This window comes from Pocillopora verrucosa, chromosome 1 (genome assembly GCF_036669915.1).
Source record: "Pocillopora verrucosa isolate sample1 chromosome 1, ASM3666991v2, whole genome shotgun sequence".
Taxonomy (NCBI): Eukaryota; Metazoa; Cnidaria; class Anthozoa; order Scleractinia; family Pocilloporidae; genus Pocillopora; species Pocillopora verrucosa.
The window spans coordinates 29,551,525-29,568,592 of record NC_089312.1 but is presented as its reverse complement, the minus strand read 5'-3'; the positions used below and the strand labels follow the sequence as shown (position 1 = coordinate 29,568,592).

Here is a 17,068-nt window from a genome sequence, read left to right as displayed (position 1 = left end):
GGTGTGAAAAAGCTTGATTCATGTCCGACACACCAACCGTAATTTGTAATCAGTTTGCACATGTCCTGAGCTCGTATCGTGTTGTGGGAGTGAAATTGGCGTATACTGGAAATTACTTATCTTATGACTCAGACAAAACTGGCTTCATTTGAAGCAACAATTTATTTTAGATATTCATGCATAGTAAACCAATAGATGTTCTTTTCTTTACGATTCAAAATACTCAATATTGTGGAAGTAGTAGTGACTCGGTCCTCTTTTACAAAAGAAAAACCAAAAATGTAAATGTTTGTTCATTTAGGGTGGTTACTGATCTACTTTGTATCGATTGTCCAGCGATGACCATAACTGATTCTGGGAGACAAGACGTCTGTTAATTTCTGTTAAGGCAATGTGAAACCTTCTTTGGAAATTTCTCACAGTGGAAGTATTTTTCGATTCGCTCAACTTGCTTTTCATGGCGTGATGTGACTGGTTGAGTTGTCGTCTTATCACCTTGGGCCTTACAAATTGTTCTTCTTCTCGTCGAGTAACGTCACCTCTAGCGCCTTTTCCGGTGTTTAGACAGTGAGAATAATTTCCTTCCAACATGCAGATATGCTGTTTGATAAAAGTAAATGTTTCGTTAAACATTTTAAAGACACTCTTGTCTCCTGCCAAACATCGCCATGTTCGGTTGGCCGCTTTAGCACAGTTTTCTTATTGAGGGTCCAAAACCAGGGAAATTATAACGGCCAATCAGAGCGAAGATTGACGTCATCATTAGGCAATGAGAGCTCAATTTACAAAACAGACGAACTGCATGAAGCGTAGGAAAACGCGATGGAACAAATCGCGATTGGTCTAAGTTTTGAATCTGATTGGTTGAGAGAGTGGCGCAAGTTTTCAAAACCAACCACAAGGCGAAGTATTAGCAATTTTAAGCGACGAAAAAGCACATATTTACCTCAAGTTTCCCTACGTTTTGAGCTTTCTCCCTAGTTGGTTTGTTTTCTCTGGTGGTTAATCTCTGCTTTCTGTTTTCCAAACGAGAGTAAAGCTGCGCTCGGTATTCTGTAAGAGAGAATCATTGCAATGCATTCGAGCTTAAGTGAAGGGAAATGAATTTGTTTTTGTTATAGTTCAATGTGCATAGGGGCCTGATATACTGCCTTCAGCAATCCACCGTCCAAGAATGTTTAGGACCTCCTATCATGAAATACACATTGTATATAATTCATACACAATATGGATTCAGGCAAGCACTAAGTATTAACAAGAATTGTTAGTATTTTGGTTTAGTTTGTTGATAATCTGAACGGCAGTAATCTCCATAGATTTACACTTAATCAAAGTCAGACTCATTTGATGCTGCTGAAATGTTAGTGATGAAAAAGAACAACAGTCTCGTTGGAACAATATGCTGTTTGCGCCCGCTCGAAACTAAAATTTTAACATCCTCTATTCGTGAATAAATGCTACTTATCACACCCAATTGAGTTTTAATTTTTCATTTCAGTCGAGGACGGAGCTTCGCCTTGAAAATATGCAGCACTCAGTTGTTCAGGCCTTAAATTATCTGTTCCCTTTACCCTTAAGAGCGAATTAGCATCTGGTTTCTCCTCACAGTTTCACTTTTTGGATCAAACATCAAGGTCATGAAAATAAAGGAAAGGATCGCTGACTAAAAAGAAGTTGATGTTTATTCAACAAATTCACCACGTTAGTGGCATATGGTATAATAAACAGAATGGATAACAATGCTTTTAAACGCTGAAGCATTCAGGATCAAGGTTGACATGTTGCGATCTGTTGACCATAGCCCAATTGACACAGAATTGCTATATTGCAACGACACTTGAAATAATAATTTCTACTTTCATCATAAAGGATCTCCGTCTTACCAGAGAATCTCTTTCCACCAATCAGTTTGATTTCCTTGAACACATGACCACAGGTACAAGACATATCTGTGGACTCAGAGTCGGGGATCTGTTTTCGATAAAATAAAGTCATCAATTTTTTCTGTGGGGCTTGCCACTCCAACATTATGACAAATTCACTTTTATCTTTCACAAAGCTCAATTTAATTAACTTATCAGAGGATTGGCTGAAAGCCTGTCACTTTCTGTCGCATTAAAACAATTCCCAGGAAAGTACTTCTCTGAACCAACAATTTTTTTTGCGACTATAAAAGTACAATACATCACACGAACCGAAAAACTAATATTCAAAAACTACCTTTTCAAAATCAGTTGATACCATATTTCAGTATAGCACGTAGGAATGAACATCAAAAGATTTGAAATAGGAAACACTGTCACGGTCGTACCTTAGTGAAATTAAGCTTACATTGGGTCAAACGATGAACGATTCCGAGCAAAACGATGTTCAAGTACTTACCATAAGGTTACAAGCCACACATTGCTGCCGTTGAATCATAACGGGGATTCTTAATACCTTCACTAGGACCTTTTTCTTCTATTAGGAATAGTCTTTGCAGGCACGAGGTAAAATTTTTCTTTCACGCTCGTCATGAAAGCACCGATCGCGTCATACTCGCGTGCGCAAGGGGGTCAAGTTCACAGACGTCATCTTTCCATTTCGTTGCGTGACAGTCACGTAACATGATTCAACCGCCAAATAGTAGGTAATTTCAAATGGAATATTGCTCGAAGAAACATCTATGCCATTGGGAGTAGAGAGATTGTTTTCTTATACTTGTCTATTATTTTAGTCTTTCACCAGCGTGAAAAATATTGCGTTACAGTAGAGGGAAACGACTTTTCGCGTAAATTTTCACTTCGAGGATCTGATGGTAGCCAAATGGCGCAAAAATCAATTTAAGACACTTAACACCAATTGTAAACCCCCTATCATAAAACTTACTCCTTGAGTTTTTACTCTTTTATTTACTTTTTTATGAATGGTCCAAATTCAAATTTGTTGGCTTCGCAACATATGAACAAAATCCAAAAGGTATACTTCAATGTATAATGTAAGACGACAAATCCATTACATTACTGTCAAACTCAATGACCGTCTGGTTCACCTGAGTAAACCAAATCAAAACAAGGGATAAGATAGACAATTCTGAATCTCTACTTTCTTCGCAGACACTTTTCCATGAGAATTCCAGTAAAATTGATAGGGAATACCGTAAAAATTCCCGTTCGAATTCACAGCCATCAATGATGATCCCTAGAAAATAGAACTTTACAGCAGCCAAACCAAAGACTGCCCCATGATTCTTCGGTTGATTTCTTGAAGAGCTTGCGAAAATCGTTCAGCTTCCTCTTCGGGGGAATAAAACAAAGAAACTGCTTTGTTTTCGCGCCGATTTTCATGCGTATTCTTTCCATTTCTTCCCCTTCTTCTTCCTTTCTTTCTTGGCACTTTACTTGAGGAAGATGAACCAATATTTCCTTTTTTAGTTTTCAAAGCTACCTATCGTGATAAAAGATGGAATACCAAAGCATCAGCTGTCACTGATACGTAAAGTTTCCATTGGTTGGTTGCCGGGTTGGATCAGTGTCAGTATCTGATGACTGTTCACCTAACCCTCCCCCTCCCCCTCCCCCTCCCCCTCCCCCTCCCCAACCCAACAAAAGTCAGCTGATAACAAATTAGGGTTAATGATGGATTATGGGAAGGGTAGGCGCGCAGTTGCTCAGATATTTAAATTGTCCGGTTGGTTCAATTGAACTGGTCAAAGGAATGCGTGCGTGACAGTTGAAGAAACCAGTGCAAGCGTCATGGGTTAGGATGTTTTTGTGGCTCGTCTTTGACAAAACCTTCATCTTTTCATTACGCATAGTTGGTAAGAGTGACAATCAGCTTAAAGGCAGGATCTCAAGTATATGTCATGTTAGGTAAATCATGATCCTATTTCTATTATTTCAGTCCTTTCATCATATCAGAAGATTGCGTGACTAAAAATTCAGCCTTAAAAGCCCTGATGAAGGGGGCCAAAAATATGTTTTCAGAGCCAGAATATTGTTCAGAATTCTGCACTGCCTCGTTAAAATTTGTCTTTGATCATAAACCCACGGGCAGAAAAGCGCAGCCAAATCCCAGAGCCAGAGACTTTCTTTCAGCAGTTCGCTACACCCATATTTGCGTTTTTTGTTACCTGCTTCGAGCGACAATCTTCGGATGAATCCGGGTCGCTTTGGGTCTTGCTCTCATCCCCTCTGAATTTCATTTTCTTGGCTTCCAGTCTTGTGTACAGGCTAGCTCGATATACTGCGGAAACGAGGTATTTTAAAAGGAAAACTTTTAAATGTACATCTACACACAGTGCGAGTTCTGGCCTTGCGTAAGGAAAAAGAAAGTTCGGTACATTTATACTAAGTGACACGAGTAAAAGTAATTATTCCAAAGATTGAACCACCACAGTGTACATGCACTAATTTTTTTTACTCTTTACCCCCACCCCACCCCCCCCCCACTTCTCATTAGTATGTCGGTTAGCCCACTAAGGAGGGGAGAGGAGGAAGAGGAAGCAGTATATAAAGCTAAATGAAGCGCGAATATTTCCGTTCAAAGGATTCCCTCTGTCCCCACTAAAGAGGCTTCCTGCGATTCAGGTCATACCACTTCCTTTGAAAAAGCTTGCATTTTCCTCTAACCTGCTAGTCTTCTTCAGGCGAAGAATTCACACGTGACTACATCGTGAGACAAACGAAAAACTTAGCTTTTATTGTTATTCACCACGATGAATAACCGCAACCTTTTCTACGAAAGAGGCGAGAATAAGAAAACTCAGGAGAAAACAACAAGGTGAAGGTCAAAGGTCACTATCACAGCTTGCGTGGGCAAGAAAAAGCAAAACGGGATGTCGGGAACCGCATGAAGCGTCAAGCAAATGTCACATAGCTGATGACAATAACCACAAGTGTTTGAGCCGAAATTTCGACCGGCAAACGCAGTCTACACTGTGATTAAAATTTGACCAACGAGGTTGTTAGCTCGGGTAAATAATCGAAGATTTGGAAGTTTGTACACACAGACCTGAGAACCTTTTCCCACCAATCTGCCGAACATCTTCGAATACGTGGCCACAGGTACATATCTGTAATGTGCCTAAAACCTGCAATGCATGTAAGGAATCAAGATGATAAATTATCAATCGTATCAAGTTTGTAAACTAAGATGTACGTCTAAGAACAAAAACTAGTTCCCTCCACCCGCAACACACCTACCCACTCACGCCCCTGTCTTATGAGCCACCTGAACAAGCTCTGACGCTATCGAGGGTTGCCTCTGCGTGTTCCTATACCGGGTTCGCTGGGTAAAATAATTCACCTTAGGAAAATATTTTTCGTTCTTCGTTAAACCCCCCAGCTAAAGGAACCACTTGGTCGACCCCACTAAGGGAAACACATTTTGTTGGGGTTAGCTTTGAACCTTGAACTTCGTAATTCTGAAATTACACGAGATATTAAAGCCTAATTTCACTCGACCTTATGCGATTTTCTGTACGAATCGTAGCAAGGGAAAACTTTGGGACAAGTCACACGGCGCGGCAACAGTGATTGTGATTATTCAAATTTGCTCTCCTGAAAAGCGAAAGCAAGACGAACACGTTTTCCGGGCTGATGATTTTAAAATAAATTTGCATATTGGCCCGCCCAAGCATGCGCTGAACAAGAGTTATAGGTATGCCTCTTATAACAAAAATCAGCTTAAGGTAAATTTTCACGCTGATGTACATAACTTGCCAGTTGATACATTCGTCAGTAGTAAAGTAAAAACAATAGCAGAGACTACCTTTTACCGATTAACGATTGTGTGAAACGTTTCCAAACGAAGCATTAACGTTCAAATCGAAATCAAACCAAGTTATACTTTCTTAGATCCCTTCGTGTCATCCTGTTACTCGATTTTAATCTAGACCCTTCAAAGTTGTCAAACTGCAATTGCAAAGCGAGATCTTCACTTCGACTCACTCAGGTCGTAACAACATGTGAACATCGGCAGTAGAATATTCATATAATAAAAAAATCCCCGACATGGTTTAAATAATAATCCTCACACAGATTTCTGCCTACTCACCGTTGAGTTGCAAGCGAGACATTGTCGTAAAACCATGTTGATGGATCAGTGCAAACTACTGTGTACTGATCGAACGGGTATGATATACCCCGTGTCTGGCTCCACCGGAAAAGGGCACTTATAGTAATGCAAACCTAATTTGTACTTTTGAACATGAGTTGCAGTGTCACGTGCGTATCACGCAACAAAAGGTGCCTGTGACACGGCCTCTTAAAAGCTCCGTCATGGGCATGTAATTAGTAGCCGACGTGTAGCCGTACCCTCCCTCTCCTCCCCCCCACACACAAGATGAAACGGAAGCGAGGAAAAGTGTCAGGTTTTCATAGACGTTCCCTCGCTTCCGTTTCACCTTCTGGGGGAGGGTACAGCTACACGTTGGCTAGTAATTAGGAGCTATTTTTAAAGGACTATCTAATAGTTATCTTCAACGTCAACTCAGAAAATAGCTTGACAGACCTTAACTTTTCCAACTCGCAGTCTCAAGGGTCGGCTTATGAGCAAACCGACAATCATGCATTCGAAGTTTAGAAGGGAGTGCTAGTTTAAATTCTAGCAAAACCGTAGTACATAGTGCAACAAAAGTATTCGCTGAATAAATATATTTTTTTCATACGGTAGGGGGAATGATCAATGTTTTGCCACGTTTGCTGATTTTGCATTTAGCCATCCCTTTTTATGATAAAAATAATCTGGCAAGTTAATAAATAAGAAAATCAATAGGATATTAATCGCTGACGGGTGACCAGCCATGACAGGCTTGACATATAATGAAAGGGGCCTCACATTTCAATTGAGTATTATCTGTCCGGTAAGGACTCTGGTATAAGCTATAGGATGATTTGTCTTTAATAACTCGTGTCTCTTCTCAACTCAGTGATAAGATTCAAAGCCTATTATCAGCAAGTTATAATCGTAGACGAAAGTCTTTCTGTTTGTGAGGAACTCGATGTTTGAATTTTGGTTTTCAATGGTAGAGTGATCCAAACTTATCACCAAATTGCTTTCAATACTATATTCTGAAGTCGATAAATCTCACTGGATGACCACTCAGTTCTTTGAATCGTGATGAAAAAAATAATTTATGTGACACGATTCGAACTAAGTAGCAGTCAGTTACGTTAACAGTCGACCTCATGAGAATCAGGTGAGGTTTTCCTCTGTACAGAGCAAATTCTTGACAAACGGGTAACTGATTTCCTTTTAAGGTTGTCGGCCCACAGCAGGATGCCGAAGAGAGTGTTTCTTGTCCGTGATTCTCACTTGACCATATTTAGCTAAATTTGGCTGAGGTCATGACCATATTGAAACGACTGACTAATATAAGATGAGACGCCCAAACATGGTTGAAATTTAAACCCTATTCAAAAGATATTTGAAAATGATGCATTAAATATATCGTCGAGGAATTATAAAACATTTCAGAAATGATTGAATTCACTCAGCTATGGTTCTTCAACAGCGTCTAATAAACTGACATTTGTTCGGAGGTAATTTTTTCATTTGTTTCGATTGACGGCTAAAATACTTCCATTTAACCTTCTGTGACTTTGCAGGATTTCAATTTTTTTGGCATCTGCGAAAAGCAACTGAACAATAAAGTCACAATTTCAAGAATCTTTATTCTTCTAGGAAAGGAAATACTTTAGACTCGAAATAACAACTGATCTTCTGACGAGAAGTGCTGCACGATAGAAGCATTAACCAGCGTTACCAATGTTGTTATCAGTTAAATAATGTGCAGAAGTAAGTCAACATCCTACGCTGTTGTAGAATTTTTCACAGTGTATTATTCTACCTAGAGCTATGAATAATTGCCAGGCGCATGAATTGGAATTTTTTATAAATTTACTTGGTGACTCGGCGATTCAACTTTGTTAAGTCAGATAAACATCCATGGAAACTGAAAACCGTAACCATATTGTTAAGAACTGATAATTCCCAGGCAGTTGAGCTGTGTAAAAAGTTTCCTTCTACGCGAGATTGAGTCTATAGGTGTGCGATTTTAGTTCACTTGGTTCTCCCCTAGAAAAGGTCAGTAATCTAGAAGAAAACCCCGCATAGATTTATTGCTAAGTGGCAGGTGAAGATCCCAAGCATTACTGAGTGATGTGGTGGCAGACAGTAGGCGTTGCGATGGGCGGAAAGGTGTAAATCATCATAATAATTGATAAGTACACCGCTGCGGTTACGTGACGATCTGAAAAATCCAATCGATAATGGAATACTAGCCAAAAATAGCATGATTAATTTATATTTCATGGAAACAGAAGTGCCAAAAATTTGTAAAAAAGAAAAAGAAAACCGAACCAATTGATCACTAGAGGCAATTAAAGCTCTCATGAACACTATTGCTAATGCATTGCTGGCTTACGTCAGTTTCATTATTTTATCTAGAGAGCCAGACGAAGACATTCGTTGAAAGAATCAGACTTTTAGAGTCCATGTTTAATACCCCTAAGTGTAAATATCAGACCCATACAACACTAAACGTCAACGAAAGATTGGCAAATTGCGTCTGTTATGTCGAAAAATTAGTGGATGTGATCTTGTAAATTATTGAGGTTTCTCTAACAAGATTAGCGTGTTGAGCACTTCCTGGCACTTCCAAAGACGATCGATATTAATACAGAATCTAATAATTCAGTTGACTCACTCTTCTGTTTACTTAATATAAAACCATAGTGAATACGTTAATGTTTTTTAAAACAAATTTGCTATTATTTAAGCTGTGGCCCCCTTTTTCGTTGCAAAAATAAAAATGAGGAGAAAGCGGTTTTCGCTGCAATCAAACAGAAGAATTCTGTCCAAGGGTAAACTGGAATAAAAACGGTAAATTTTGATGTGGCTCACATTGCCGTCTTAATGAAAAGATATCTGATTTGGGAAAATGCCTCAAGCTTTTGACGGATACTAAGACCTTTTAGGGATGGGCATGAAAGCTTACTGACTTTGAAGTTACCGGAAGTACCACAATTAAGTAACAGGAAGTCGTTTCCAAGGAAAGGGAGGGAACCAACATTAATTCAGTTTTTGAAAATCCAAGCCGAAAAGGCGTCGAGTTGACCCTTCCTTGCTCCCTAAGGAAAAAAAACTTGAATTAAAAGGGTTTAAAACAATAAACTAAAAATATATTTTGGCACGCCTATGAAGAAGGTCATAATGGTTTGCGACTCCCTCAGTAGCCTTGGAATGCATGTCAACTGTTCGTCACTGCATGTGGCGACTGGTCGGCTGGGTGTGAAACGTCCGATTGACGAGTCTAGTTTAAAATAGAACGTTATCAAACTAGAAATATTTTCATTTTCAAAGTTGCATTGCATGCAAATGGACTTCACATTTTGCCAACCAAGTAACCATACATTAGAGAATTTGTCCGACTGCACAGTATGATGCAGGTAACTGATGATGGCTAAGCTGCAGAATACCCTGCCACTCATTTACATGTCATTGAATAAGAACAACGTTTACTTTGTTATGCCTCGATCTTCAAAGCCTCTCGACACATGTAAATGAGGTGTACCAAAGTGGCAGGGTATTCTGTAGTTGCTCCCTGATGATCTTGATTTGTATGGAATTCGATGAATCAGCAGAATAAAGGCAGAGGCAATTGAGATATTTTGATGAACGTGCTCCATACTGAAAATGAAACTCGAATAAAGGAATATAGTCACTACCGTATCCTCTACAAACATTCCGTGTCCTTCCCGCTTTCTGCTAGAAATATTAAATAGTAGCTGACATCACCGATTACGTCATAATCATGCGATGTTACTTACCGATTAGCCAATATGATTTAGTGCCGTGTCAGCTCAGCTCATAAGTCCTCGTCAGCAGGAAATATCTCATGACCGTTTCTTAATCGCAAGTCTCGGTGGCCTAATGTGAAGTTTAGCCATGGTTGTTGAACGCTGCATTGCGTGTAATCAGTTGGTAAGTCTGAATGACTGAGTATTCTCAGCTAAACCATAGTGATGTTTAAGAAATGCTTTGTTGTGTAATGTCGTCATAATTTATGTGAAACCTCAGCGTTTCATATATCCCTCACAGTTATGTTTCCGGTAAAGATTTTGCCCAAATTATGAGAATTAAGTCACAATCAATGTAACGAAGTAATTACAGATAAGGTAGCTTTTGAGTGTAAATGCGCTGCTTTCGCGTGCAAAGATCGCGAAAATATCTTAATACGTCTCGTAAGAAATAGAGAAAAACATTCCACCAGCTCAGTGTTACTATCAAATAGTACACGGGAAGAACACCTTTCTTACCAATCTCTGTTTTTGAAGGGAGTACAATCTGACGTTTTTTCCTTTGCTTACGAGGAAATAAAGTGAATACCCACACGCTTTCCGTGAAACACTCCTCGTTTCTCGTCACGCCTTAGTAGAAACTTCTCGCGTGACACACCAAGGATCACGCCTCCATTTTCTTGTAAGATAATGTTCGGGGTGTATTTGAAATATGCGATCAAGTCCACTATGCGGTTTTGCTAGCACTCTAGAAAAAATACCGCAAATCATTGCAAAGCAAAGATAAAGAAACGCTAAATATGGAAGGCAATCAACCCCTTCGTTTCTTTCGGAAAATTCAGCCAATTTATAGTCACACGCTACCTCACCATATTTTAACTCGTTGTTTAAGACTTTCAGAATTTACTTCGTTTTGCAGGAACCTAAAGATACAGATAAATTTGGTCAGACAGATGATCATAAAAATCAGGAGAATAAACCAAAAATGAGAGACCATGATTAAGAATAGAGAAAGATTAGCCCTGGTTGCATACAACCGCGTTTAAAAACTTAGATAATCCTTCAAGATCAACAAAGCTAACAGTAACTCCTCTAAAATTTGCACCAAGAAATTGACGCATAGCATGGGGAGCTATTCCTTGAAATTTGTCTTTTGTGAAGTTTGACGTCAATAAGGAGTCTGCCAAGTTTCGTCCTTGGAGTCTTGGTCACGTATCACACGCATCAAAAAGTAGAAATAACGCATCGCGAAAAATCAGATAAACTTTAAGATTCACCTATAGCGAAAAGCGAAAAATTCACAGCTCACGGGGTTTTAATTTCGTACTTTCACTGGTCATGAAAATTAAAAACAATCCCGTATCACGCAATAGCCCTCCCTTCCCCATCCCCCTTTTCAAATGAAGGCTCAGTAGATGAACATCAGATACTATATTATGAGGCCATATGATGGTGTATAAGGATATGGTGGGTCATGAAGATGGGATTGTTAACAGGTAGATACACACAGAAAAATTACGGCTGAAACTGAAAGTTTCACTCTGTTTTCCTCGCTGAAAGCCAAACACTGTTTGACGTCTAAGAGTAGGCCAGAATGAGTTTAAAACGTAAAGTAAATTTCGTAATCGTACAAAGTATTTCGTAGAAATTTTCGTGTCCCAGTAACAGAAGCTTATCGCTCATAGATAAACTGATACAACTCACACCTTCAACCTTCACACCTGTCTTGTTTGCAATCTATTCAAATTTGGCCACGTGACGTCACTCGGTACTGAGGCAGACTGACGTGTGGCTTATTATTAAAGCTCGAGAAGTTTCGGCAGAGTCAGTGAGTCTCTCTGCGATACAGCACCGGAGCAATCTCCTAGAGTTTCCATTATCTCTATAAGAAACTATGGTGCTTCAACAGTGTTTGGCCTGTAACTCAGTGGTAAGATCAGAAAACTCCAAACCTTTAAGATATTGTTATGGATGAATACGCTTCTGGCAGCTGCTTTCCTTGATTGTATTTTGAATATTCAAATCTATCGTCGTATGCTGTTTTTCGCGTTGTTTTTTCCCTGCATCAGTAGGACAGCAAGACCGAGCTTTACACAGTGAGGTCTCAGTTACTTCGATTCTTTCATTCATTTTATCTGTAGCTGTAACTCGTTTCAAACAAGAGTCGATTTTACGTCTTCGCGTAGTGCGAGTTAAAGATGGACGAAAGATCCAGACGGACCACCCTTCCTGGTGCTGAATGACAAACACGCGTGCTAAATATTAGCCACGATGTAAAGTTTTTTAATAACTCGCTTTCTTACATCGAGAAAGTAAACATCTACAATTAAAGTAGAAATTTAAAAGGAATACAAAAGAGAAATCGCAGACAAACTGACAGAGGATATAACACAAGGCAATAAACATTTCCGATCACATGATTAACCAACGTATTTTAAGGATGGACTTGCCGGAGCAAAGAACGCAAAAATATGAGTTACTGTTTTTAAACGAAGCTGAAAAAGCTTTTGAGCCATCACAATCCTTGGTCTTTTTACTCTCGGCAATCACATTTATGTGGCGCACAATCAGTGAAAGACGGACTGGTTTACATTCATATGGTTCAAGGGTTAATAATTTCTTGTTTTTAATCTTACATAGAAGGCTGACTCACGCATATCGTGTGTGTGTGGTCACGTGTTTGAGCGTTCCAAGCTGATTGGCGGGAAAAGGTTTTCAGGTAAGACTTAGCTGTGACACCTTAAATCAATCAGTCGCTCTCTTGAAACATTTTCTTCGACGCGTTAACCCTTCACACCCTAACATCAGTATGTATATTCTCCATACTTTTCTCCGTACATTTCCAAAGAGGCTGACAAGGAGAATTTGTTTAACAATCAAGAGCTGCTTTAGTTGGTGATCATCTCCCCTATTCTCATGACTTTCGTGTTTGTTTCAGGGGTGATATTGTAATGGGTTCAAGGCTTTAAGGCTTTGAAGAAAATGTTTCAATGTACTCAATTAACTTCCAAATGCTTGAGGTGTAGGTTGGAACTCAGACACATCCTCATGGCTCTTGAAACTTACGATTATCGGTTAGCAACTGCACATCCTTGGCTAAAGAACATATTTTCCAGTTTTTGGACAGAATAATCTGCAAAACTCAACCCCAAAAACTTACCATTTCGAGCGTTTCGAATCTGCCGCATGAAGTCCAGTGTAAATCTCACCTATGGCTCTCATTAGTCCATTTCGGTTGCGTGCTTGGTTGCCAAGCCTTTGAACAGGAGTGAGGCTCGTTATGATGCAAAACTTGCTGCTTTTCAAATGTAAATTATATTGTTATCATACTGAATAGATACCAGTCTCTATCACAACATGGTCAACTTCAGCCTCACTCCAAATCAAAGGCTTGACAACTAAGTGCACAACTATAAAATGGCCTATTGTGTCTTTTTGTCCTCGGGTAACTTTCATTTTTTTTAAACATTTTGCAAATGAAAAGCCTGAACCATCTTTCTTGTCTCGGTTACGTTCATCGCGCCACAGATGTAAGAACTAGATGAAGTTATGTCTTTTTCAGGCTTTTTTTTCATCACTGCTTAAGTAGGATTCATAATTGCGAAGATCACTCTCATCTTTGAAGTTTTGTATAATACGGGTAAACAGTAGCGAATTAATTTTTTTAATGACTGCGTCTTTTAATGGAATTTTCAGAATATCGAGTGGAGCTATATTCTCGTTTGGAAAACAGAAGAATGAAGAGGCTCACAAGAGAAAAAAGGGGAGGAACCGAAAATTGCAAAAAGACGCAACACAAGGTGCTAATAACTGATAGAAAATGATCGTTGACAGTAAAATTCAATACATGTAAAACGAAGGTAGGGCGGCAGATGAGTACATTGTAGCTATAGTTTATTATGGTCTGTTTTGCTTGAAAATACTGAGAAGCTTCATGTAATCTGCTTCGAAAAAGGTTGGTGGATTTTCATCTTCGGGTTTTTTTTTCTTTTAAAAATTGCGGAACCCGATCTTAAGAATCGACGTAAGCTTTTGCGTCAATGGTCCGCTACTGGCGACGGATATGAGGAATGTGGTGGGGAGCATAAGTCCGAGAATAATGCTTACCTCTGTTATTTGCTTTTCCTTATCTCACTTTTAGTTACTGCAAGGTCAAGTCTGACAAAAAAAAGTATATGCTCTGAATGAACTTAAATTACAATAAACAATATAGAGGCGCGGCCGTGACCTACTTGCCATCAGCTGTGCACCATCCTGCCTAATTTGCCTTTCATTGTCTATGTGCCTTCGACATCATGAAAACCACGCATTGGGCGTGAATGTTAGTGGTTTAAAAAAGAAATGAAATGATGACCCTGGAAATATTAACTGAAGACACACCTTGGCAGAAAGGATAAAGCGACAATTTTCTGCTGTCCTCAATACGTGGTCTTTAAATCATTTTGTGATATAAAGTTCGTTGACGCCTTTTAACGTATGTAAAGCTAAACGATGTAAGAGAAAACAATATGAATGCCTTACCTTTCTGGGCATGTACCACGAGTGTTCGCAGTGTAGATTCTCTCTAGTTACTGTAAATATTTTCTTGTTTTATTCCTAGGTCAACAAAGTGACAGAAGAAACAGCTTCCGTGCATCCCCCGCGTAAAGTTAAGGCGTCACACACATCCGGCAGATCGGGCAGATCGGGTTTGGTTCACCGACGAATGAAAACCAAAAGATTTTCGCACACAGCTGGCTCTGTACCAAAAAAAACGGCCGTGCCCCCAGAACTCGTGTCTAGGCTTCCAAGTGCTCTTCAAGAAATTAACAGAAGGTTGACAGGACAGAATCTCATGTGGTGGACAGTACACTGGCTGCAGTAAAAGTCCGGACAGCTATCCTTCTGATTAAATTTCTCAACGTAAAACGTTTTATATTGCCAACCGGCTACAGGGAAGAGAAGGACCAAAAGTCATCTATGGAATCAACGAACTAAAAAAAACAACCAAAAAAATTACAAGACAGCATTAGTATTGTTATCTGTTCTCTGCGGTCGTAACGATTTCGGACTAACTGAAAAACCCTGCACATGCAGCGAGGTGATTGAATTTCCTATAGGAGGGGGTTACTAAGCCAAGTTTACATATGCTAGCTACGTTCCGAAATCAAAACTCGATTTCCTTTATGCACATTATCTTTAGGTGCATTATCTTACAACTCCTTTAATGACGTACTTCCCCGCTGTATTCAGGTCAGGCGTAACAAGGGGTAGGTTTGTATATATTTTCTTCTCACTTTCAATGGCATCTGACGGGTGGGATGTTTCCTATGTAAATACAAAGCATTTTAAACGACCGGGGGTTTATTTAAGCAAAATGACCTAATTTCCTAAAGCTGGAACGGATAGTTGAGCAGTTGTTTCTAATTTCAGCACAAAACCTTCTTTCATCAGTTCGCAATATGCTGTTATCTGTAAATATGCAGACCGGTCAGTGTAATGCACTTTTTATGAAGAACTGGAAAGAATTATTTATCAAACATTGATTGCGCCAAAGACATCTGAAGCGACAATTTTAGCGAGAAAAAGTAAAATATTAGGTTCTAAGTAAAGTTTTTAAAACTGTTTGAATACAAAACTATCTCAGGAAATAGAGATAAACTCTGCCAAAATCAGTCTTAATCAATATATATCGATTCCATATAGTGACGCTTTTGTCGTGCCTTTCACCTTTATCATATGATACTGAACTGAAAAAGAAAAAAATGATAAATTAGTCGCCGCTGTCCTACTGTCGGCACGCAAAGAAACATTTATAGTTACGTGGTGGCACTTTTAATTAAATTGCATCTCCTAATTACTGTCTAGTAACCCCGTCGACACAAATATCCGTAAAAAATTAAAAAGCCGATAATGATGTTCTCAGGGATTCTTTCGGGATTCCTATTGAGTTTGAAGAGCGACAAATGAGAAATATGAAGCACGGCAAAGACTTCTGTTTGTATGCGACCAGCAAACTGAAAGTAAACCGGCTCTTTTCGCATCAAGGGATATTTGCAAAGTTTACTCAGTGGCAAGTTGTATTGTCAGCCGCGGCTGAATTTAAAAGACCAATTTTAAGTGACCAGTTGTCATCACAAGAGGTTCTCGAAAGGATTTTGCGCAAATATTATACAAATACCCGACATTTGAATGGATACATGAAGGAAACATAAGTAGCAACTTTTTTAAACAGTAGGCGTTTTAACAAGCTAAATTTAAAATGGCCATGTCCGCACATAAATTTACGGTTTAATTTGTACTCCCGCGAGCACGTTCATCAAAGCCGGCCGATAAACTACGCTCGTTATTTCTATCCAACTCTTCACGAGAAAGAAGAACCCTTACGTGGGTTCATGATACTCTGTGCTATCCTGAATTGCAAAACAACGAGAAGCTGTTCAACAATAATGGTTTACGAATAGATATCATTTTTTCCAAAGAAGTCATTGACCCGATAAAAGGGCCACGTGGAAAGCGGATGTTCCTGATCCGAAAGCAAAAAGAAAAACTGACAGAGTTAGTATAAACCGGTTTACCAGAAACTGTTCATGAACCATTTCATCAAAAAGTTAATATAATCCCTAAAAAAATAAAGGATTTGAATTACAGATATCAACACATTATTGTCATTCCCTTCTGTGGGAAGATTGTTCAGGCGGAATCTTTCACAGTACTCGCTTCTTCGGCTACTTGGTCCACGATTGTTATAGATGAGGACTATTCTTTACAAAAATGTCGCCAAACTAAACAAAAGATGTAGTCAGTAAAACACAAAAGAAAATTATGCTTTACATGAAGAATGTGCGGAAAGATTCACCCCGCACGGATAGTGTCTGAGGGCGCCAAGTTTGATATCTACTACATCGATTAACCAACAAGCGAGGGAAAATGCCTTGACTAAAATAATTTGACTATTTTCCTTCAAAAAAAAAAAAATTCCTAATAAGGTCATCCTGCAAACATTTTACCCAGTAACAACTCAGCTTCAGAGCAAGAATTTTTTTGTTCTTGTAAAATCTACGCGACGTCAGGAAAGTCAAAGCGAGTAAAACCAGTTTCCCAAAAAGCTCGTTCGTGGCGTGGGATGAATAAATTGGCTCTTAAAAACTTTGCCTTTGTCTTCGTTTGATTATCTCTCGTATACTCAGACGTTTCGATTTCTTTCTTATAAAATAAACTTTTACAAATGTAATTCTTTGAAAACGAAACAATCGCTAGTCAGTTTCGTTATGTAACGCCGAGTCAGTGGTTTGAACTGTTTTAAT

At 39.1% G+C, this 17,068-nt stretch overlaps 3 protein-coding genes across 4 annotated transcripts; 1 reads left to right on the top strand and 2 right to left on the bottom strand.

Annotated features, from left to right (window-relative positions):
• Positions 1-256: 256 nt before the first annotated feature.
• On the bottom strand, positions 257-2,686 carry LOC131786076 (uncharacterized). The gene is made up of 3 exons (XM_066168198.1): positions 1,884-2,686; positions 947-1,053; positions 257-600 (listed from the first exon to the last, which is right to left on the bottom strand). The coding sequence occupies exons 1-3, from the start codon at positions 2,026-2,028 to the stop codon at positions 307-309; spliced, it is 546 nt and encodes a 181-aa protein (XP_066024295.1). The 5' UTR covers positions 2,029-2,686; the 3' UTR covers positions 257-306.
• A 219-nt stretch (positions 2,687-2,905) lies between these two features.
• Positions 2,906-6,175, bottom strand: LOC131786081 (UPF0547 protein C16orf87 homolog). Its single transcript, XM_059103065.2, has 4 exons — positions 6,037-6,175; positions 4,993-5,071; positions 4,112-4,224; positions 2,906-3,426 (listed from the first exon to the last, which is right to left on the bottom strand). Exons 1-4 carry the CDS (start codon positions 6,070-6,072, stop codon positions 3,196-3,198), a joined length of 459 nt encoding a protein of 152 aa, XP_058959048.1. The 5' UTR covers positions 6,073-6,175; the 3' UTR covers positions 2,906-3,195.
• A 3,669-nt stretch (positions 6,176-9,844) lies between these two features.
• LOC131786079 (uncharacterized) lies at positions 9,845-15,820 on the top strand. Of its 2 annotated transcripts, none has more exons than XM_059103061.2 (4): positions 9,845-9,966; positions 12,423-12,501; positions 13,479-13,582; positions 14,383-15,820. In XM_059103061.2, exons 1-4 carry the CDS (start codon positions 9,931-9,933, stop codon positions 14,644-14,646), a joined length of 483 nt encoding a protein of 160 aa, XP_058959044.2. In that variant the 5' UTR covers positions 9,845-9,930; the 3' UTR covers positions 14,647-15,820. The 2 variants fall into 2 exon arrangements, with proteins under 2 accessions (XP_058959044.2, XP_058959045.2); XM_059103062.2 differs by lacking the exon at positions 9,845-9,966 and adding an exon at positions 11,564-11,712.
• The last annotated feature ends 1,248 nt before the right edge of the window (positions 15,821-17,068 follow it).

Coding starts and splice junctions, on each gene's coding strand:
- LOC131786079 (XM_059103061.2), top strand. CDS start 9,931: ATGGTTGTTGAACGCTGCATTGCGTGTAATCAGTTG. Junction 9,967..12,422: donor GCATTGCGTGTAATCAGTTG/GTAAGTCTGAAT, acceptor AATCTTACATAG/AAGGCTGACTCACGCATATC. Junction 12,502..13,478: donor TGGCGGGAAAAGGTTTTCAG/GTAAGACTTAGC, acceptor TGGAATTTTCAG/AATATCGAGTGGAGCTATAT.
- LOC131786081 (XM_059103065.2), bottom strand. CDS start 6,072: ATGGTTTTACGACAATGTCTCGCTTGCAACTCAACG. Junction 5,072..6,036: donor GTCTCGCTTGCAACTCAACG/GTGAGTAGGCAG, acceptor CATGCATTGCAG/GTTTTAGGCACATTACAGAT. Junction 4,225..4,992: donor TGGTGGGAAAAGGTTCTCAG/GTCTGTGTGTAC, acceptor TCGTTTCCGCAG/TATATCGAGCTAGCCTGTAC.
- LOC131786076 (XM_066168198.1), bottom strand. CDS start 2,028: ATGTTGGAGTGGCAAGCCCCACAGAAAAAATTGATGACTTTATTTTAT. Junction 1,054..1,883: donor TGGTGGAAAGAGATTCTCTG/GTAAGACGGAGA, acceptor TCTCTCTTACAG/AATACCGAGCGCAGCTTTAC. Junction 601..946: donor AAAACGTAGGGAAACTTGAG/GTAAATATGTGC, acceptor TTTATCAAACAG/CATATCTGCATGTTGGAAGG.